The 22,568-nt window shown below is 40.2% G+C and overlaps 3 protein-coding genes across 5 annotated transcripts; 1 reads left to right on the top strand and 2 right to left on the bottom strand.

The window, feature by feature from the left end:
• Positions 1-45: 45 nt before the first annotated feature.
• On the bottom strand, positions 46-3,136 carry zgc:194887 (uncharacterized protein LOC571819 homolog). Its single transcript, XM_031742374.2, has 3 exons — positions 2,802-3,136; positions 2,441-2,597; positions 46-803 (listed from the first exon to the last, which is right to left on the bottom strand). Exons 2-3 carry the CDS (start codon positions 2,583-2,585, stop codon positions 109-111), a joined length of 840 nt encoding a protein of 279 aa, XP_031598234.2. The 5' UTR covers positions 2,586-2,597; positions 2,802-3,136; the 3' UTR covers positions 46-108.
• Positions 3,137-3,531: 395 nt separating this feature from the next.
• On the bottom strand, positions 3,532-6,786 carry LOC116322337 (KATNB1-like protein 1). Its single transcript, XM_039603554.1, has 10 exons — positions 6,765-6,786; positions 5,808-5,920; positions 5,663-5,700; positions 5,298-5,583; positions 5,088-5,203; positions 4,949-4,999; positions 4,779-4,868; positions 4,576-4,680; positions 4,368-4,461; positions 3,532-4,263 (listed from the first exon to the last, which is right to left on the bottom strand). The coding sequence occupies exons 2-10, from the start codon at positions 5,913-5,915 to the stop codon at positions 4,231-4,233; spliced, it is 921 nt and encodes a 306-aa protein (XP_039459488.1). The 5' UTR covers positions 5,916-5,920; positions 6,765-6,786; the 3' UTR covers positions 3,532-4,230.
• Positions 6,389-19,891, top strand: acp7 (acid phosphatase 7, tartrate resistant (putative)). Of its 3 annotated transcripts, none has more exons than XM_031742404.2 (15): positions 6,390-6,547; positions 7,298-7,356; positions 7,582-7,702; positions 8,223-8,423; positions 8,763-8,945; positions 10,734-10,759; positions 11,642-11,739; positions 15,599-15,661; positions 16,383-16,497; positions 17,111-17,224; positions 18,266-18,332; positions 18,694-18,761; positions 18,858-18,929; positions 19,308-19,445; positions 19,539-19,891. In XM_031742404.2, exons 3-15 carry the CDS (start codon positions 7,594-7,596, stop codon positions 19,602-19,604), a joined length of 1,320 nt encoding a protein of 439 aa, XP_031598264.1. In that variant the 5' UTR covers positions 6,390-6,547; positions 7,298-7,356; positions 7,582-7,593; the 3' UTR covers positions 19,605-19,891. The 3 variants fall into 3 exon arrangements, with proteins under 3 accessions (XP_031598266.1, XP_031598264.1, XP_031598265.1); XM_031742405.2 differs by having other exon boundaries at positions 7,565-7,702; XM_031742406.2 differs by lacking the exon at positions 19,539-19,891 and having other exon boundaries at positions 6,389-6,547; positions 19,276-19,412.
• The last annotated feature ends 2,677 nt before the right edge of the window (positions 19,892-22,568 follow it).

Here is a 22,568-nt window from a genome sequence, read left to right as displayed (position 1 = left end):
TGGTCAATAGAAGGTCCAGTAGTCACTACAAGAAAATCCCTGATATCACCCATTGTAGTGTTTAATGACAAAAACTCAAATCTGGCACAAATCCTGAGAATGATGTCCTTATAGCTCATCCTTCTTGCAGTCTCCACTCTGAATCAGTTTCACTGTGTCAGAAGGTCTCACCATCATCCATGCATACTTGCACAGCCGCTCCTTGTTGCAGTCTTTTTGCCAATAGATGACATTTCTGCGATTCAGATTGGCGCCGGCGCAGGCGTCGTACCACCAGCCTCCTCCCGGCACCCCTTGAAACTCCAGTTTGGCACAGTTCTGGAAGTAGTTATCATTGTCTCTGTCTTTAGTGGTGAATTTCTGGTTGTCGTGGAGATAGTTCTCTGTGTCCAGCGTCAGAGCGTCTACGGTTGTGCCCTCAAACAACCCCAGTCTCAGTCTATAAGCTGATGCTTCATCCTCCACCAGGAATGGATCATACTGTCCCATCTTTGTGACGGCATCTTGGTCCACAAGTTTTATTCCTAGTTTATAGCGTGCAGGCCCACGGGTAAGCTGATGAAGGTAGTCATTCCCAAGCCAATGATCTCCAGTGATAAAACCAAAGCCTTTCTTATATTCAGCCCAAGTGCGATCAAAATTCACACTGCTATTCACAGTAATGTGCTGCACCACAGTCCAGCCTCCCTCCTGCATGGCACAGTAGGCCACAATGGGGGAGTCCCCCGGTTGGATCAGGTACACTCCGTCTCTGGCCTGGCCTGAAGAGGCCATCAGCATTTCATAGCAGTCTCTGGGCAGCACTGTTGAGCAATTAAACATCAGTCATATCAAAACTAATACCAGGCAATCAGAATTACTTTATAGCTATGAATTAGGCAGGTTTATCATATACATCACACATCGAGTCTATTACTCCATTACTAGCATTTTTGATAATTACAACATATTTGTTTTGTCTTCATTTAGTACAAAAAGGTTTAACGTGTGAAAATGACAGTTATTTCACCAAGTTTATGTACTGATCCTCGACTCAGTGGAGTAGCTTTCTAAATTCTGTAATATTATCGTGATTGAAATGTGAAATTTAAATAACTTAAACAAATTACAAGCTGCTAACAGGTGAGCTTTTTAGCTGCACATTAGTTTTGAAGTCTTCAAAAGGAGACGGGGAAGCTTTGTTTGCTTTTCCCAGTTTTTACAAGCTAACTAGCTTGCTAACATTAGCGTGTAGCTTAGAGAAAAAGACCCCCCCCCCAACTGTTTTTCAAATTGCCAAACAACTTCTTTAAACCCACTCCATGCAAAGTTTGGTTATGTCTAATTTAAGGACCCCTCGGGTGTTCAGTGAATAGTTGCAGTCTGGTACCAACAATGCAGGTCAGGAATTATAGGGATGTCTGAAAATTTCCTTACCTTGTGCTACTTTCTACCCAAGGCATCATTAGATTTAAACACAAGTGCTAAAAGTCAATACAAAATCCAGTACTTTGTGAAAATGATCATTTTATTTATTTGAGGGTCAAAATATCAGATCTTCTACTTTGGGAATCTGGTTTATTGTGCAGCTGTTGTGCAGCAATAACTGCAACTAAACATTGATCGGCTTTAAATAGATTTATACATGCTGACAGTTTCATTTAGAATTAGCTTGTTTAGTTCGTACACTATGGCCCAGATGCACTACAACAGCTCCAAACCATCATGCTCCTTCAATCGTGCCGCAGAAAACATTTTTATGGTGTCAAGCTTCTTTTCTTCGAAGATAATCTTTCTAATATTACCGATAACCTTACGTGAACAGAAAGCTGTAGACAGGCAGAAATGTTGTTTTGAGAGAGCAGTGGCTTTCTACTTGCAGCACTGCAATGCACACTGTTCTTGTTCACTGTTCTCCTGATGACTTTCTTAAGAACGTTAGTATTATCCAATGTGAGAGAGGCCTTTACTTAGAAATCACACTCTTGGAATAAACTCTGCTGATCTGCTTTACATGGACAGGGTAACAATTCTGTCCAACATTTCTGAATGTGAAAAGACCGTCTGTCTGATCACATTCAAAAAATATGTTTCTGTACAAAATAATTTCTCAATGTTTCCCAGGTAAGCACAATAAAACATTGCTTTTCTAAAGTTTTTCTAATAAATTGCCTTTTAACAATGCGAAAAATAACCTCAAAGGACCTAATGCTTATCATCAGTGAGTCAATAAGCGATTTGGATCTAGAGGTTGGAATTAAACTCACATCCACAAGAGTAATCTTCACAGATAATCACAGATATGAAGGTATTCTGCATTTTTTTTTTAAAATCTAATGATTTTACAGACTAGAGTTTTGAAAATTCTCCCAAATCATGTTCAGTTTTTGTCCAAATCCAAAACTGAAACAGACAGGAAAGAAAAGTCAAACAGAAAGTGAAAGCCTACATAAATAAATACCTCTCATTCCACGGTTCAGGACCAATTTATGCTCATCTGGTGAAAGGAGATTCAGGTTTTCAGCTTGGAGATGGTCCATGTCAAGTCCAGTCACACTAAGCAGCAGCAAAACCACTGCTGGCGACAGGCATCTCAAATACTTCATCCTTTACTTTTTCTGTGATCAAACCAACAGCATTTTTTTAGTGATATGAGCTGATGTAACCCTAATACAAAACTCCATCCATCCGTCTATTTTCCTCCGCGTATCCAGGCCGGGTCTCAGGGGCAGCAGCCTAAGCAGACAAGCCCAGACCTCCCTCTCCCCGGCCACCTCCTAATACAAAACTGTGCTGAAGAAATATAAAATCAAAGCGCTTACATTAAGTAGAGCCACCTGTGTCCTGAAACACAGTGTAGAAATGTGTTGTCTGCACCAGAATCGTCTCCCACTCTGTATTTGTCTCCTCTGATCGAATGACAAGCAGCAGAAACACAAACACAACGGCTGACAGCTGAGTTCGGATTGGGAGTTCACTGAATTGCAGTGCCTGTGCCTAGCTAGAGTTGGACTTTATCCTCAGGTTCACCTTAAAATGATAGACACCAGTCCTCGACTTATCTGTGTAAAGTGAGATAAAACCCACATTTAAACACATATCTCTGCCTTACTTAAATCACTTCAACTGTGAATGAGGTTTAAAGTCCAGGTGAGACTGAACTGTAAAGGTTCAGCCTTTGCTCATTTCACTCCTCCTCCTATTGAGTGTTTTTGTGAGCTGATTGGCGTGTGAAAGCCCCTGATCACAACTGGTGTTTGCCCTCTGCTTCAATACAAGCCTATTACCTTGATTTATATCTAACAAGCTTTGTGTTCTGCTACAGCACTTAACGTTGGTGATTCTGTAACCTCCTGTATCATAAATAGTTTAGACCCTCGTCATTTGTTGGACACTGGGATGTGTATGAGAAAAAAACTGCCCCATAGGACTTGTATATATCCAGAGGTATAGAGTACACAGAGTACGGTTTTATTTTGAGTTAGTATAAGCACGCTGCAAAGGACTGAAGCATGTTCATTGCATTTCACACAAAGAATTGATTAAATAACCTTTTAAATTCTGATCTCTTTTATTTCTTTATGTCATGTAACATCCATCAGTCTTTCCTCTCCAGTGTGAACTCTGCTGATTGTTTTGGCCTTCAAATTTTACCCATTTCAAAAGCACAAACACTAAAGAGCCAGAAACATCTGGTTCTTTAGTGTTAGTTTACCTTTTTCAAAGAGTGTTGCTTTTAATCTGACAGCTCAGTTCAACGGTAGTTCAACTTAAGGTAAAGACAGTCATATACAGTTTTACAGAAGATGCAATTGTTGTTTTTGCAGCCATAAAACAGAAATATTAGTGGCATCCCTTTGTTTTAGTGTTTTTGTAACATATTATTATAATATCAACACAAATTACAAAAAGTATTAATCATTAATTAGGCAGTTAAAAGGACAAAAATCTTACAGTCATCAAAATATCTGAGTTGTGGATAATTATTTACAAAATACTACTTTGCTACTTCGGAGAGAAATTAAATCAGCCTTGTCACACCACTGTTGTTGTACACATTGCTCAATTCTTTAGTTGCTTAAGCTGCTCTGCAAATACATCCAGCCCACACTAAGAGCCAGTCAGTGCAAATGTTAGCAGCTACTATGAATAACACTTTAAAAACTAAGGAGACTGTTCAAGCGCCTTGAGGCGAATAAAATTGAATTGAACTGTTAACGGAGAACGGTGCGTTCAGGATCTTCACTGCTGTCATGTGAGTTTAGACAGGAAGGAATCGATGACCTAAGGGGCAAAAAGATGCACATAAAATTCAAAAACATAAACACACACACATGCACATATATACATATAACTAACAGTGTTAAATTCTGACTGTTTACACTGACCTTTGCCATGTCTCCTGCAGGTCCTGGAACAGACTTCAAAAAAGGTTCCTGCTGCCACAATTCCCATAACTGCTGATTAAAAACTTGAAAGTTTCTGCAACAAAGGAATAAATCATAAAACTGGCAAATCAACATTAAAGCTAATATCTATTTATTATGTCAAAAGATTGTTTTTTTTATAAATTAAAAATAAATATATTAAACTTACTCATCCAGCAGAGGGTTTGTTGAGCCACTGAAGCCACTCGCTTTTAGATCCTCCCACCAGTTTTTTAAAACTGAATTTACCCACTTTAGGCCAACAGTAAGATGCCTATGCAGATAAAAGAAAATACAAAAAATAATTATCCTGCTGCTAAACACAATGTTATTGTGCATGTGTAAAGTGTTTTAATCAGCAGGATCACTCACTCTTCATACGGACTGCTGAGGACTTTGCTAACTAAAGGAAAGAGGTCGACACAACAGCCGATGGTTATCTTTGAAGAATCCTCATGGATGCTGCAGGGAAAATGTAAAAATAATTGTAGTAACACTATAATCTTAGTGTTACTAAGATATTTGCAAAACTTAGTGCTCACCATTTGCTTATGAGGGGGAGAAAGTCAACAAACACACCAGTGTCTTGGATTCTGTACAAAAAATATGATGTAATCAAACTTTGGAAATACTAGCAAACAAACATTGGCACATGTTTGAAAGCAGCTGCACGGCACACACCTCAGAAAGTATGTCAGCAGCTCTCCAACATTTCTCTGCCACAACATTAAAGCCACTTTGAGTCTTAGATTTCTTCCAAAAAGCACGTCAGTCAGTGTGTTGTGATCCCTCGTGAGCTGGAAAACATAGTTAGCTTAAAGTAGTTTCAGCTGCGTGTTTGCAAGAAAAGTAATTCATAAAACAATGCAAACATGAAAAGGTCTTACTGACCTCAGTCAGTACAGAGTAGTCAGCCTCTTCAGAACCAGTTCTATCAGTTCCTTGGTTGTTATTGATATTATTGACATGAAATGGGAAATCCCAGGGGTCCATACTGAAAATATCCTGCTGTGTGCCCTGCGAGACTTTTGTCTCATTTTCCTTGTTTGCAGCATCACAAGTTCTCCCAGACCCAAGCTGCTTTCTCCGAGCCACAGTCAGATGATGAGTCTTCCTTTTACATGACACTACCCGCTTCACTCTGCCTGGGTTGTTCCCAGAGCGGCTAACCGGGTATCTGGATGGGGTAAAATTCCAAATATAGCTTTTAATCAAAAACAAATGGCTGTAACAAATGCAAAACAGTCAGGGAATACCTCTTTTTGTTGCACTCTTCATTTGCGGCATCATCCACCTGAATATAAAAAGACAAAACATGGTGACGCGCAACACAGTTAGCGGCATAAAAAGCACCAGGAACCAGAAATAGATTTGTGCATCATAATGATCAACCCAGCTCACCTGTTTTGTGTTTCTCCCTTTAGGATAGCTCACTTTGTACTGTGCTGCATCATGATGGAAGCGATCCTCAACATTTTGGCTCTCTGCATCTTCAGTGTTGGGATCCATTATATCTAAAAAGAAAGGATATATGAATGAGTTAACAAATTAATAGACACGACAAAATACATACATACCTCACTGAACCTTAGAGCCGTTGCCTGAAAATCATCACGCATTAAGATCAACTTAATGGATTATTTATTTAATTTGTGCTCATTTCCTAACATTAACCAGTTTTGCAAGACAAGATAAAAACTTTTAAGGTGATTAAAAAATGCACATCACCGTTAGAGGTTAACGGTGTATGAAACTTGTGTTTCTGGCCATAAATAAGGGCTCCACATTGTGGACAGTGTAAACATTATCTTGTCCCCACAACATACGGGCTACACATGTACACTATAAACAAAGTAAGATAGTAATAATACATTTTTGCCAGTAAATCAATCATTAATTATTCATCTGATATTCTGTTTATAACGCGACACGCTTAAAACACCATCTCCCACAATCCACTCGGCCATTGTTGTCGTTCTGCACGATGACGTAGTCAGGAAGGGCTCTCCAGCCAAAACAGCTGGATGAGTTTAGCTTAGCTGTAACTCTGAAGTTTTTATGTTTCTGAATATATGTAATTTATTCAGAACAGAAGTCGTTTGCGCTTTTGGAGACGACCGTTCACTGCCTTTAGCTTAACTGTAAGTGTTGTACAGAGGCATAAAATTCGTTGTTTCCTATTGCACGTTATGCAAAGTATTAGCTTTGGTTTGTCGCTAACATGCAATTAAGCCAGGTAGCTAACAGCTAACCAGACAAAAAGAAAGAAGCTTTTTAATTGTGTTCCAACCAGCGGTCGAGGAAATACATGTGAAAATAAATGCGTCACAGCATTTAAAGTGAAATAAATAAACAAACCTGTAAGCGTTGACAGTAAATATGATGTACTCACCTTGCGCTGCTTCTCTTTGATTCTTTTTTACGCAACTACCAACTAGCCGGTACCGCCCATCATTAGAGAATAAAGCAGCCTATTCATGATTCAGCTGTTGGACTGTGCACCCTCTATCGGCTATTGACACAGTGTTGGTGCACGTTTCAAAACCAAAACACACAGCTAAGAGAATCGTCAATGATTAGCCTAACTGACAGTTAATGTAACTGATAGATCAGATCAGCTGGTATAGTAGATTTTGACTCAATTAAAAAGCACGATTTTGTCTTCATGGGCTGTTACACTGATAGTGTCTTTGTCCTGGTAAGTCAAGCATATCAGCTGCTTGCCTTTGCATTTAATTGATCTGAGGCAAGCCATGGCATGTGAGCTTACCGCTTCTGTCTTTCACTGCAGTACTGCTCCGAAAGCACAATGATAAGCAACATCACATGCTTTTATTGTCACATCATCTATTTCTAAACTTGTGGCTGACTCTGCTGTTTTGTTTCTGCAGTTTCATGGGTTGACTGGAGGTTAACTGATTTGGACATACTCAACAGAGACCAAAACACAGTATGTGACTTTGTTTATCCTAACTACTCAGCACTGTGTAAACGTCCCCTGAGGTCATGTCATTTACTGGAAGGCTTTAAATATTGTCAATATTGCCACATTTTTTTATACTAGTGCCTTTAGAGTCATGTGATGTTTGTTATGAGAAGTTGGAGATCATGTGATTCAAGTGTGCGTGTGTGTTTGTGTGTGTGGCTTCTTTAATCAGGCTTTTGTTCCCTGCAGTCCAGCATTAAAATGTCGCCTGTTCACGCTGCCTGTGCTTTGCTATTTGCTGCACCCCTGCTGGTGCTCGGTGTTCCTCCTATTTGGACCCAGCCAGAACAGGTGCACCTCTCCTATGGAGGTAAGTGTTTGAACTGTTTCCACCTGACGCATGTGGGATTTTTCCCCTTGGAAATACACACAAGTATCCAGGTTACTTGCAGATTGACAGATGTTTTGTACAAATTGCTCAATATTCTGTTAATTGACTACATCTGACATTTTTTCAGGCAGGTTCACAGAAATATTCCCTGATTGTCCTTTTTGTAAGTCATGTAGGTTGAGGACACCGTTTAATTACCTAAACTTCCAAACCTGTATCTAATGCAGCATAAAATCCTTCTGTTCTTTTCTTATAAAGGTGAAACATGTGGTACTCATTATTGAACTGATGTCCTTATGCAATAAGTACCTGGCCAACTCAAGTCTGCCTTTATAATGCTTCATCTTGCCAGCAACAAGATCAAAAGTTCCCCTCTTGTAAAGTCAGCTTTTTCACATCAGCATCTTTTGGCTTTAATAAATGCACCAGTAAGTGTATCCAATGTTCCTGTCAGATAAATCTGCATCACATTTAAAATGAGTGGGCTTTTCTTCTTCAGGAGTGCCAGGCACCATGGTAGTGACCTGGACAACCTTCAATGAGACAGAGAGCAAGGTGGAGTATAGCCTTCTGGGGGCTCGGCTCTTTGAGATGAGCGCCATAGGACACGCGACTCTGTTTGTTGACTCGGGAACGGAAAAGAGGAAGATGTTCATTCACAGGGTCACACTCGGAGACCTCAAACCTGCAGCTTCGTATGGTGGGTGCAGTTTTTATATAGCTGACATTAGGGTGTCTGTATCTGTAGGTCATTTATTAACCAGATGGTTGGTGGTTTGATCCCTAGCTGCTCCAGTGAGTATACCTAAAATACTGAAACCCACCTTGGTGTGTGAAGGTTAGATAGAAAGCACTTAGGTAGAAAAAATGCTTGTATGTATTGATGAATGAGGCATGTTATATAAAGCTTTACTTTAAGTGCTCATGTAGAGTAGAAGAGCACTCTATACGAACTAATCTATTCACCATTTAGCTTTTGGCTCTCACACCATCTCATGTATCACTTAACTTTGAAACTTTTTTCTACATTTTTTTCCAGTCTACCACTGTGGCAGCGAAGAGGGCTGGAGCGACGTGTTCTTCTTCACTGCTCTTAATGACAGCACTACGTCCAGTCCCAGGTTTGCTTTTTATGGTGACCTCGGCAATGAGAACCCCCAGTCTCTGGCTCGACTGCAAAAGGAAACTCAGCTAGGGATGTACGATGTCATCCTACACATAGGTAACTTCTACCCTTCTAGATATTTTATCATTCAACATTGCAAAAGAGGCATTAAGTTATATAAACCGCAGCTTAAGGCATTAGTCATCCACAGCTTGTATTAACATAAATCAAATCAATTAAGCTAGCTGACATCCAACAGAGATATCTAATGAGGAGGCAATATATCATTGTGGTAATTACTGTAATTACCATAATAACACATAGTCATCATTTGCACTTATTTGCTTTGAGCATTATGGGATGGATTCTGGTCACTAGCCTGCTATTCATCACTTCACTGAAGAACCTAGTTTTGATTCACTGGATCGCAAGCTTTTGCATTTTTATTTCTCCTTGATTTAAACACTAAGTGAACTACCTCTCCTGCTGGTTCAAGAAGGCACAGCAGCACAATTTGCAACACAACTTGCTGAGGGGGTTAATCATATATTAGTTCTTAAATAGACACCTAAGTAATTTTAATGCTGTGAAGCTATAATGTATGAACAATGGGTGAAGCACTGCATTTAGTTATTTTGTACCAGTCAAATGTCATTCATAGATTTTGTGTTTGTGTAATATTGGTAATATTAAAAGTGGGGAAAAAAAACCTTTTACCTCACATTTTGCAGTATTTCGCTTGGCGATATGCTATTTGGTACAGTGACATCAATTATCAATATTTTGTTAAATAATTCAAAATACTCTGGGACTAGAACGAACAAGAACGCTCATGTCCTGCACCACCATCCTGAGATAATGTTACATTAAATCGGTTCAATCAAAAAACATCCTCCTAATTCAGAGCAAGCTAATGGCTCAGAAACAACAACACAAGTATCAATTTTTGGGAAAAAATCTGACACTGTAGAAAAAAGGAAAATGCATGAAAATCATCTGAGGGTCTAATAAAAATAATAATCAACCAATCCTTGAAATGTAGTGAATTTCTTTTTTTCCTTCAATAAAAAACAGTGAAGCTGTGTAAACATACTGGCCTTTAAAGGGTTCAAATAAAAATAATTATAATTCATTTTTGATATGTGTATTTCAGACTGAAGTAATTTTAAACGAAGGAAGTTGACATTTTTTGTTCTTAGGTTAAAAAGAGTCAGGAATTTTAAGGATCATCTGAGGTTTAAAGTGAAAGAGAGCGAGTGTAGAGCAGCTGTTGACAAATGGCATTTTATCACAAGCAGTTACACAAAGTTAGAGATCAGTAGATTTATGTACATCTCTGCTTCAAATACCAGTTTACATTTTTCAGGTGTGATGACTGATGGCTTAAAATGGTTTATTTATACTTTTACAATAATTCTGTCATCGCTGCCCATGTTTGCTGTTGTTCAACATCTAAATCACCAAACTGTTGAAGCAGTTCTTGTAAAGACTGGTGCAGCGATCATGTCTGTGCCGGGAATATGAAAATAGAGAGAAACTGTTTAATTTAGTTTCCCATAATAACAGAAAGCAAGGAAAAGCAAGATGATGTAATCCCCCGTGAAACTATAAACTGTCATTTATACATTTTGGGGTTTTGATGATAGGCACAGTCAGACTAGTTGTCTCCCAGTTTCTAGCTGCCTTGTGGTTTTAGCTTCATTTTGTTTAGCTTCTTTATATCTAACACTAGAATCGAAACAGCAAAATGCCAAAACTATGTATGAGTTCAGCTCTCTTAAAATAAATTCTGACAATGTAAATCTAGTGAAGCTGACTAGATGGTACTGTTTGGGGAAATGCTGGCAAAGAGTAAAAATCATGTAAAAGATTCTAATCTATAGATTTTCTGTGCTTGTTTTGCAGGAGACTTTGCCTATGACATGCATGAGGTAATGTACCCCTCTATCTTTCTAGTCTTGTGAAATGTGACCAAACCTGTACCTAGTTTCAATTAAGATCACTGACAGCAAAGTTCTTTCATCGGTACTTTATTCCCCTAAAATCACTCTGATATATCCCTAATTCCAATAAGACAGAAGAGATAAGCCACTTTACCTTTCTCTACTGCACACCACTGTTTGTCCTCAGGGCATGTGAGAGCTTTCAGCTGTGGTTGGGACATTAGCATTGCTGTGAAACGCCTTAAGCCCGCGGTGAAAGATGAGAGTACGGATTGTGTCACCCAAGTATTTCATGAATAAAAGTGGTGCTATTCAAAACCACAGATCTTAAGTCCCAATAACATATTGGCTCATATGAAATCCTCACAGCTGTCACCTTTCATATTAGAGGACATAACCTTGTCTTGGATGCTAATATCATTTTCCCTTAAATAACTTCGTGCGTTATTAATGCTGTTTTTTAATATGGAGAGAATGTTAAATGCAATCATCAGACTGCTGCAAAAATTAATAACCATAATTCATCTGAGCTGTGTTCTCAGCTGGAATGTGCAGGCACAACCTGCGGCTTCGCTGATATTATAAATAGAAAAACAGAGAGAGGGAATTTAGCCTGAAAGGTCGTTAATGGCTGTGGCAGGTAAAAGCCATCAGAGGAGAAATGAACCGCAGTGTGCTTTTAAAGCTCTGCAGACAGTATTGGGATATCTAAGACGAACTCTTCAAGTTCCATTGAGGTTTATTTGGTAGCCTGTGATACGTTCCTGAAGCATTCTGGAAAATGGACTGAATGTACAAAAATGAACACTGTCTTAACAGGAAATTCTTTGACATCATGTTTAATGGCTCAATGACACTGTGTAATTCCAGGATAATGCCAGGATTGGAGACGAGTTCATGAGGCAGATCGAGTCCATAGCTGCCTACGTGCCCTACATGACCTGTCCAGGCAACCATGAAGCTACATAGTAGGTGAAATTCAACTGAATCTCTCTGCTGTCTCTCTCATTCATACGATGCATCCATAGGTGGAAGTCAGGCACACGTTCACTACAAAAACACGTTCTTTCTCACACAGCGTCTGTTTGTCTGCTGTCTACCTTCAGCTCTGTTTTTCTTTTTCTTTATATTTGCACCACATTCTGTTCACAGAGCCAGAAGTGTAATTAATGGGTTTTGGATAAAAAAAACAGCAGTGCATGCTATATTTCAAGGCTAGCCCCCTCAGCTGCACTTTTTCTTCTGAAAAATAGAGAACACACTCGGGTTGTTCTGAAAAGTCTTTACTGTACCGTTTGAACAGATGGGGGCTATTTTTGTCCCCAAACTCTGGAGCAGCATTAGGAGCCACCAAGTTCTAAACAAGTCAACACTGTCCAAAACTAACATTTGTCTGACTGGGAGTCATCAGCTTAATATCTGTTTTTCAGTTTTCAGAGATGGCCTGCGGTGGTGGGAACTGTCAGTATTTTCACTCAGCGTTACCAAATGTGCTCTTTGCATCTGAGTGTGGGAACTTATCTGGATGAAAACACAAGACAAAGCCTTAGTTAAATCTTAAAATCTTAAATTAAAGTAAACTATTTCATTATTTTCAAACAAAACCTTGAAACATTGCTTCTTCTAGCTTCTTAGATGTCAGGTTTTGCAGCTTCGCCTTATTTGATCTATAACACTTTAGTAAATCACATATAATAAAGGCTCTTGGAGATACCAAGCAGTTTGAAGGAGTCAGCTTGGGTTAAAGAAACTGTACGGTAAATAGTCACTGAATATTTTAAAGCAAAAGATCCATATGTAATAAAATAATCTGCAGATTAATTGATGATGAAAAACCAGCCTACAGTGCGACTCTACATGCAACCATCTATGCATATATATTATTCAGTGGGTTGCCCTGCCCCCCATTAGCTTCATAATTACAACTCGACAATTCTCCCTCATAAAATAAAAAAACACATTATTACAATATGTTACTTAACTGTTTCAGTACATTAAATTACACATTTATTAGTTATAGTTAAAGTCAGACTTCTATAGACATTCATATGGTTTTTATCTTGAGGATCAGAAGCAAATTGATCCCTGAATTCCAACAACATCTGCTGGAGTTAGAAACTTTCAGTGGTGTCTGATCCTGCACCATAATATTTACTTGCTGCTTCTATACGGGGACAGTTCTCACTGTCTTGGCTTTGCCATGTGTAATAGGACTACTGCCTGCCTCTTTATTAAGGAGCTGCTAACAGTAGTCTCTTTTTCTTGGCGCTGCATCCCGACATAAGAACCTGATATCAAAAACCAGCTCAGTGCATTACATAACCAGAAATGCAGCTCCCGACACCCCCCGCCCCCTCTTCTTCTATACCTAAATATGTGTTTCGTTCTGTGGTGTCGTTCAGAATCCAAGTATACCCAGCAGCTGGGCCCTGCTTTTCTTCCTCACTTTCTGTTGTGCTCCGTCTCACTGTACTTCTCTGTTACTCTCGCTTTCCAACCTCAAAACCTAATGGGTGAAAGGCGATTAAAACGGGGCCGACCACAAAAGTTTTCAGCCAGCATTCCAGCTGCATGAGAACAGCCGGTCCACGGAAGACGCTAAGGCCCCAGTCAAGACTGTCTTTGTTCAACCAAGATGAGCACGTGGTTCAGCAGACCAACGGTCATCATCTGAAACAATGTCCAGTCACAGGAGCTGGTGATATGCTCCGTGAATATTACAACTGGCTCCTTTAAGTTGTCATACTGCCTGGATTTAGCCCATCAGATGATGAAAGGAAAGAGTTGACGAGCAGGGAAAGTTTTACTGGGCCAGTTGAAGGAGACAGGTTGTTCTGAATTTGACATCCACCAGATTTCTATCTCAATGTTAATTGAAAAAACCCACACATTTAGCTGGAAAGATGACAATCTGACTTAGAATGACTCACATATTTTGCTGAACTGCCATACAGATCAATGACATAAATGTACGCTTGTCATGTCTGTACTAAATTACATTTCCACTGCTGAACTACAGACTTGATAGCTTGTTTTTGATTTAGTTTCTGCCAGCAAATAGATTTTCTGTATGTCTAAAAATCCAGTGATTCAAAACAAAACAAAACAAAAAACTTTTTTTCTGTGTTCCCAGATCCTTAAAATGCCTGCTGATACACTTTTTAGCCACAAGATGGGAGTATGAACTTATATTAGGACTCTTCCTTATTCCGCCCAATGATCACATTAGGCTGTGAAATTTCAATCATAACGGATTTGTTTGGGATAAATAGCTCATCCTTATGCTTTCACGTTAGGGTGAATGACTTAAGTAAATAATTTTTGTATTATCTATACTAAAAGATGAAAAAATGTCCTTCATATAATAACTTTGAAATAAAGTTTGTACCTATAGATATTTTTAGGATCAGCCTGCCATTGTGCACTTGAAATGATGAAATGATGTTGAAACAAGCGCCTCACAAACTGACCTTTGCTGGGTTATCATGCTGACCATTTAAACCTGACCTCGGTGCCCACCCAAACCACAGGTGACATTACTTTAAGACTTATTCAGCATTAGTCAAGAGCTCTGTGATCCTCCTTTTGGGTCCCGAATCCTGGCCTTTAACCTCTGACCCTGCTGCTCTCAAGTTACCCCTAACTCAACATTACCCCTAGCCCTACATTAAACTTGTCAATTCAGGGATCTGCTACCCTACTCTGGCTGCTGCTGAGGAAATTGCCTCTTTTTTCCACCTCCCTTACGTAAGATAAGAAAATAATTGTTCCCATCACCTTGCTTAGTTAATGGCCTGTTGAGAAGACTGGCTCCTGCCTTCTTGCTTAAATTAAAAACTGTGAAAAGAGTCTGACAGATTGGAGTCTGGGAGAGCTTTCCATGAAAGATATTTTTTTTTTTTTTTTTTTTTTTACTCTTTTGCGTTGTAAAATTTGGAGAGTGCTGGTTTGATAGTGTTATAGCAGCTCTTGAGTTTCCAATTAGTATGTGTCTGTTTCATGTAGTACAATGAGCAGCGATGGACTGATCACTTTAAGTGTCCGGCTATATCTAGATCAATAAAAACCACCATGACTTGGTGGTGAAACCACTGCAGGACTACCTCAAAACTGGATTCCTCTGATGACTCCTGGATGTAAAATTACAGTCTTCTTTTAAAACGATGTCATGGTTTTAAGAGGGGTATATTTAGAGATATGTTTTCTTGAATGACAGCTGTGGCACTCTCGGTCATGGTGGCTCCTACTCGCTTATCCCATGTCCGGCTCCACCCAAGCTCCCTCATGTTGACCAGAGTTTGATTATCTGGCTCCACTTGCTGACCATGATTTTAAGCTTCAGACTATTCCATCACTAAGCTATAGGTTGATGTCACAGAGGCTACTTTGCGTTTCTGCCCAGCCTTTAATTTAGAGAGGGATCCTCTGATAGCTTGCATGTAGCAGTGTTTATAGTGCCTTTAAATATCTAGGACCTTCCAGGAGGTCCTAGAGGTTGATGGTTGTTTTCATCCGATGAGGTATAACTCCAAGTTTTCTGCCAGGTTTAGATGAGAAATGAAAAAGCACATAAATCAAAAGAACTGTACCAAATGCAGGGGCCTTTTTTCCACGAACAGCTGGTTTATTGTATTTTAGAGAAAGCTTGGAATGATCTTAAATCTATTCTGAATGGATTGCAGTTTTTCCAGGCGCTGGTATAATCATCTCAAACTATGAGAAAGCAGCAGTTTGAGGTGCTAAGTGCTGCTTCTCATTTATTCAAGGAATGTAGAGTGCACGATCAGTCCATCTCATTGCATTTCTCGCTATATTGTTTGTTCACAGCAACTTCTCCAACTACAGGAATCGCTTCAGCATGCCAGGCCAGACTGAGAGCCTGTGGTACAGGTAAGGGAGCTGCTTTAACAGCAATCAATTAATGCACCGAAGCAGGTGAACAACTACGAAAGCATGTCATTGCAAGCCCTGCACACACCACTCGTGATGAGTAATTCATTGTTTTCTGACAGCGGGCCCATGTGAAGTATCATGTTAAGTGTGTCAAACGTCCTGCTGTATTTCAGTAAGCATTAATGAGTCAGCAGAGGAGTATAGAGCTCTCTTAGTATAGCTTGCTTCTCCTATCTCGCACACTGAGACTACACAAAGGAGCTATACATCTGACAGGTGTGACTCATCGCCCACCACAGGCCTCCTTCTGTCAGACAGTAAGATAATACAGTACATTGCTACACCACAGGCCAGCTGCCCACTCTCTGGGCTGAGAGCCTTCCACTCATGTGCACGGTTAAGAGGCAAAGAGAAACTCCATCCAGGCAACTGACTGCAACTGGAAACTGTTCATAACATTAAGCACACATGTACAGTGGCACTCTTCCATTAACCCTACAGCACGGACATGTAAGCACTCACAGTACAGTGCGGCCTTTTAAAGAGCAGTTTAGTCTATTTTATAACAACATGTGAGTGACGCAACGTCGTCTGGATCTCGGAGTATTTTTCACACTTTGTGGTTTAAAGTGAGACCTGCTCTTGCTTATCAGATGGCTTTTAACACGCTCCCTCTCCTGGCTCAGTGCCGTGTATTATTTTAACAATGTCTCCGCAGCTGGAACCTGGGCTCAGCGCACATAATCTCCATTTCCACCGAGGTTTACTTCTATCTTGACTTTGGCCAGGACCTCCTCTTCAAGCAGTACGAATGGCTGGAGAAAGACCTGGAGGTTAATGACCACAACAATTCCATCTGTCCATTGTGGCTAAGTCCTTTCTTTTGTTCCCACACTTGCTTTGACCTCTCTTTTTTTTCTCATTTTAAGACCAAGGTTATTTTATAGGCAGCACGGTGGCACGGTGGTTAGCACTGTTGCCGCACAGCAAGAAGGTCCTGAGTTCAATTCCACCATCAGGCCGGGGTCTTTCTGTGTGGAGTTTGCATGTTCTCCCGTGTGTTTGTGTGGGTTCCTCCGGTACTCCGGCTTCCTCCCACCGTCCAAAGACATGCAGTTTGAGGGGATAGGTTAATTGGATAATCCAAATTGTCACTAGGTGTGAATGTGAGCGTGAATGGTTGTCTGTCCCTGTGTGTTGGCCCTACGACAGACTGGCGACCTGTCCAGGGTGTACCCCGCCTCTCGCCCTATGACAGCTGGGATAGGCTCCAGCGCCCCCCGCGACCCTGGAAAGGATAAGCGGAAGCGAATGGATGGATGGATGGTTATTTTATATCATTATAATATATAGAGTTCTCATTTCACTGAAAGTAAGAATGTGTTGCTGAATTTGTTTCCCTGTTTTAATGTGGCACATGTGTGGCTCCACTTTTGTTTCATCTAGGAGGCCAACAAGCCCGAGAACAGAGCAGTGCGTCCTTGGATCATAACCATGGGGCACCGGCCCATGTACTGCTCTGATGATGACCAGGATGACTGTACTACGTTTGAATCCTATGTATGTAAGAGTGTTGTCTGTTCATTTTTTTACATTGCTACAGTGAGAAATGGTTTATATTATATAATAATTTTTCACAATTAATTGAATTCCTTGTGTAGGGCACTTATTAATGTAACTCCCAGGCTGATGTTTTTATTGTTGGACTAGAGTAGCTTTGCGTGATTAATAATCCCCATAGATAATACACTGTGTGAAAGAAGAGGTTTTAACTCCTTCGCTCCCCATTTGAAGATTTTTTCTGATTGGCTGTCCTTTGCAAATTACAAGATTAACAGAACAGAAGGTGGGCAAGCCCGACTTGTGTTCCTCATATGACAATATTAAGCATTCAGATTAGTCTGAAGGCTGGGCTTTGGTTCACATAAGCTGAGGTCATTATTTAAACCTTTGACTATGTCTAAAATTTGATAGATATATGACAGAAAACACGTACAGACAGGCTGAATGTCTAGCTTAGTAAAGGGTGATAGTGCCACTCATACCAGTGCCTTGTGTGGTGTTGTTTAGCTAAATTCCAGACTCTTTACTAGTATTATTCTGTATTACCATATTGGTAATTCACTCTATAGGTGTGATGTAATTTTACTACTGCTAACGTCATGTTGTCATTACCTTAAAATACCGTGAGACTTGGCTTTAAAGAAGCTGCTGTTAATTGGGAGTTGTGTTCCCGGTTATGTAAACAACAGCATATTTGTGTTGTTAAACATTTTATTTTTATCACATAATGTTATTTGCAGGATTTATTTTCACAGCCTTGCTTTACACTTAAATTGCCCCTGCTAGGAGACATGACAAGCATGTTGCAGACTGGCCAGTCCACAGAACCCATAAGCAGCACGGCGTGCTGTCATAATCACTGTAATTTGGAGCAAATAGTTTCCACCGGGGCTTGCTTCTCTCAACACTTGGCATTGTTGAGAGTGAGGCTGGCACGGGTAATGGATGCCTGCCAGATAGTGTTTCACCCAGCAGGTAGTGGTTTGGATGTTAATGCCAATTCATATTGTCATTATACCTCTCTCACCTATGTCTCAGGTCCGGCTGGGAAGGAATGACACCAAACCACCGGCTCCAGGTCTTGAGGATCTATTTTACCGTTATGGTATGCTACCTAGTCTGTGTGCTGCTAATGGGTGTTTAATATCGCAAATTTGCACACTTAGACTAATGTCCTAACAGCAGAGCAAACCAAACACCAGGCCTTCTGTCTGGCTGAAATGCTAACAGCCTGTTTTCAAAATGTTTTTCCTGTATTACGTTTCTCAGACTTTTCGCTTGTTGGTTTTAATTATTTAATTTGTGGTGAATCGCTAACAGATTTTGTTTCTCTGATCATAAGGTTTTGTTGTTTGCTGAGAAATCTGGAAATTAAATAGGCACAGGTTCTGAGGAACCTTCAGTTGCACCACTGAGCTGTTTGTGTATGCTTCTCTTCTATGAAAGGCTTTTTTTTCCCCCCACAGGAGTAGATGTGGAGTTGTGGGCACATGAGCACACATACGAGAGGCTGTGGCCTGTGTATGGTGATAAGGTCAGCTGGTGCATTCTTACTTCACCCCATCCTTCATCCTTGCATTCCCCTGTTGTAAACTAGTGCTCCAAACTTACTGTGCTTTTCTCCTTAAAGGTATTCAATGGCAGCAGAGAACAGCCTTACGTGAACCCCAAAGCTCCGGTCCACATTATCACAGGCTCTGCTGTGAGTAGTTTCACGTCACTGTGTCACTGTTAACATTTTTGTGTGCAGGTCAGTGCGCAAAGTGACAGTGAAATCAACAAAAATGCCGTTATGTATGGTAAACAGCTCTGTCTGTGCAGCAGCTGGTCTGCTACATGAGTTTAGTACCATCTGTTCGTCTGGTTAACTCTTTTCTGATGTGGTGGTGAACAGTGCAGAGCACACTTTGTCATCCAACCACAGAGGGATTAGTCATTGGGATATTAAAATGCAGACAGACTCACACCGAGGCACAGCCACAGTTGTAAATGTCAAACAGGACTTTGTGGACAGAGTCTGAGGAAGGCATGTGGCTCCTATCTTAAAGGCTCGGTGTAATTCCTGGTGAATCTTCTGCAGGGCTGCAGAGAGAAGACTGACAAGTTCAATCCAAACCCCAAAGAGTGGAGTGCTTTCCGCAGCACAGACTACGGCTACAGTCGTATGCAGGTGGTCAATGGAACCCACCTGTACATGGAGCAGGTGTCTGATGACCAGGTGAGCACACGAGGAAGAATGTGTGAGTGTGATTCATTTTACGACCAAGGAATATTGCTTGGATGATGACAAAGACTTTTCTGTGTGTTCCAGAATGGGAAGGTGATTGACAGCATATGGGTGGTGAAAGAAAAACATGGCTTCTCTGCCTGGGTATGAAGACTGTCTTTCTTAAAGCAAATGCACTTTGAGCCCAAAACAAGTGCTTTTTCCCTCCAAACCAATTATGCAGTGATGATAAAACTTATTCCTGCTCATTTGATTTCACTGAGCCTTGTGCAATTTTAAAAACATCTACTGTACTTTTCGGACTATAAGGCGAATTTAAAATCCTTTAAATTTCTCAAAAATCGACAGTGCTCCTTACGTATGAATTCTGGTTGTGCTTACTGACCTCAAACTGATTTTATGTGGTACACGGCGCTCAAAAATCTGTCAAAAAATGTTTTAGTACGACTTTGGTAAGCTACGAAGCCGCAATGCTTGATGGATTGTCGGAGCATTGCGGCTACCATAGTCAGGAGCCTCGCTGAGTAATCTGGGTCCAAAACTCCGTCTGGTTCAGGTCCCAAAGTCAAACGAACACTGCAGCATCACTGAGAGTTACAAACTGTCTAAATTCTTTCATCTTTAATAAAATGATCAGCGTTGCTGCTTTACCAGGTGTAACAATTAAGTTTAACATCCAGGCATCCATGAAAACAGAATTTATTAAATTTAACAGAGTTAGACTTTAGCAGGAAGTTAGCTCGCTAGGTTCCACCTAAACATGACATAGCATGTTCTGACTGAGAGATTTCTGAGAAAATTAAAAGGTACAGCTCTGCTATCACTTCCAACATAAATGAAGACAGAAAACTAAACAGCAGTGACTTTTTTAGGGTTACTGAAGTTGGGCTAGCTGCTATATAATGATGTGCTACGTGATCGCTAGCGACACAGCTATGTTAGCATGACAAACACATTGAAGCTGGAGGATGAACGCTAACTTTTTTCCACTCGATGAAAGTTAACGTGAGGGTTCCCGATGGTTAGGGACAAATGAAATCGCATGGCAGGATGCTGTAAACGGACCAAACTACAGTCAGGAGAACAACTGAGATAATCCATCCACAGTACGAGGTTAGTCATTAATATACAGCAACAACATGGGAATAGAGCAGCTGCGAGAGAATTCAGCATTAATGAATCAATGGTACAGAAGTGGAGGAAGCAAGAAGAATGAGTTGAGTAAAGTTTGACTTATCTGTTTTCTTTCGCTTAATGTGCCTTATGGTCTGAAAAATACGGTAGTCGGATACTCTACTGTAAATTTGCTGTATATAATGTGACTGTAATTTACTGAAAGGTGTTCTGATTTTCTATGAACATTGGAATAAAAAAATGTCTTATGTTTGATTATATTTGGATTTTCTCACTGTAATTCATCCACTGCAGTAAGCTTCAATTGTTAGTTGAACTTTAGAAAGTAGACGTAGGTCCCTTTATTTCTGCCTGAATCGGACAGGATGAATCTGGCAGACAAAAATCCGCATTCCCCTTAGAGAATATTTTTCATTTCAAAAACCTGCAAATGCACTTAGACATATCAGGTCTCTTCTCTATCAGTCTATCAAGAGGACAGATTCTCCCTCGGCTAATCCTGTCAGGTTATTGGAACCTTATTTGATGGCACATCTGTGTTGCCGTCAGACAGAAAGACACATGGAACCTCACGCCTGCACAAAAGCACTATTATGCAACTCAGGGATGCTTGTGGCTTTGGCTAATGCAGAGTGAGACAAAGCACTTTCTCCAGAATGTTTCTCATGCCGTGACGCTTACCACTGTGGCGGTATTAGTCCCTAATAACACCATGCTGCTTCTGATGACTACTGGCAGACAACCATTGCACATCTGCATAGATCTGTGTGTTGAGCTGTCTCGCTGTCTGTTAGCGCCAGAAGGCAATTATTATCTCTCTGTACAATTCTGTTGACACAACATGCTCTACATGCAGAAACTCAGCGATCCATGAACACTACAAACAACGTAAGATACGGCATTGTATTCATAAGACGCTTTCATCCAAACCAAATACAACGTGTGGATGCACTGATTTTATTTTAGACAAATGAAAGACTTATCAAAGAAAAGAGAAAATGTGAGCAGGGCCCCAAGACATGTCAAAGCAAATTAGTGAGAAGCTGATAGTTGTTGTGGAAACACAAAAGTCAGGCGTCTAGCCAACCGAGAATTTGTCACTGATGTCGACACTGCACAGTGCAGTGGTGTCTGGCATAGGAAAAAGACACAGAGGAACAACGATCACACCTCACGCTCACATGCTTTTTGGCATGTCTACCCACTGCTAACTGCCACTCACACACAGCTTCACGGCTGTAAAAGTTTCTCTGTGGAGTAGGCCCTCCACTATGGCGTTCCTAACCTTTGACCTTCTCATTCCATACTCACCCCAAACCAGGAAGAGGAGGAGGCGCTGAGTGAGTACAGGCTGTCTAGACCAGCTTGGTGCTCGAGATCACATGTAAAAAACCAAATATATATGATCCAGTAAGACTTTGTTGTTTTCCAGACGGTTGTTTAAGATAAGATAAGATGGCCTTTATTAGTCCCACAGGTGGGAAATTTGTTTTGTTACAGCAAAAGTGCAAAGTTATGTAGCAGAAATTAGAAAACACTGGAATGCAATAAAATAAAATAAAATACTATGTACAATAGAATAAAATAGAATAGAATAATATATACAATAGAATAAAATAGAAATACAAATACTATATACAACTGAGTAGGAAAATACAATATGTTTATGTGCAACATATGATGCAAAACTGGACGAATGGAAAATTCTTGCCCTAAATAATGAGCACGTCCTGTGGCGAACACATTCCTCATCATTTAGTTCATGTGATTTCCTTTTCTTTGATCACAATCCAGGAAAAAAAGACCAAGAAGAAAATAATATGTGACTTCAGACGGCACGCTTGTTGCTTGAAATATGGTTTATTACAGCAAGAGGCACAGCAGGTTTCTAGTGTTGTGGTCAAAGTCGTTTGTTAACAGATAATAATTCTTGCCTTAAACATTGCAAAAAAAATTTTTAGAGGTGAAATTGTCAGAACG

Source organism: Oreochromis aureus, linkage group 19, assembly GCF_013358895.1.
Source record: "Oreochromis aureus strain Israel breed Guangdong linkage group 19, ZZ_aureus, whole genome shotgun sequence".
In the NCBI taxonomy this organism is placed as follows: domain Eukaryota; kingdom Metazoa; phylum Chordata; class Actinopteri; order Cichliformes; family Cichlidae; genus Oreochromis; species Oreochromis aureus.
Note: the sequence above shows the minus strand (reverse complement) of the source record. Positions and strands in the feature narration are given on the sequence as shown.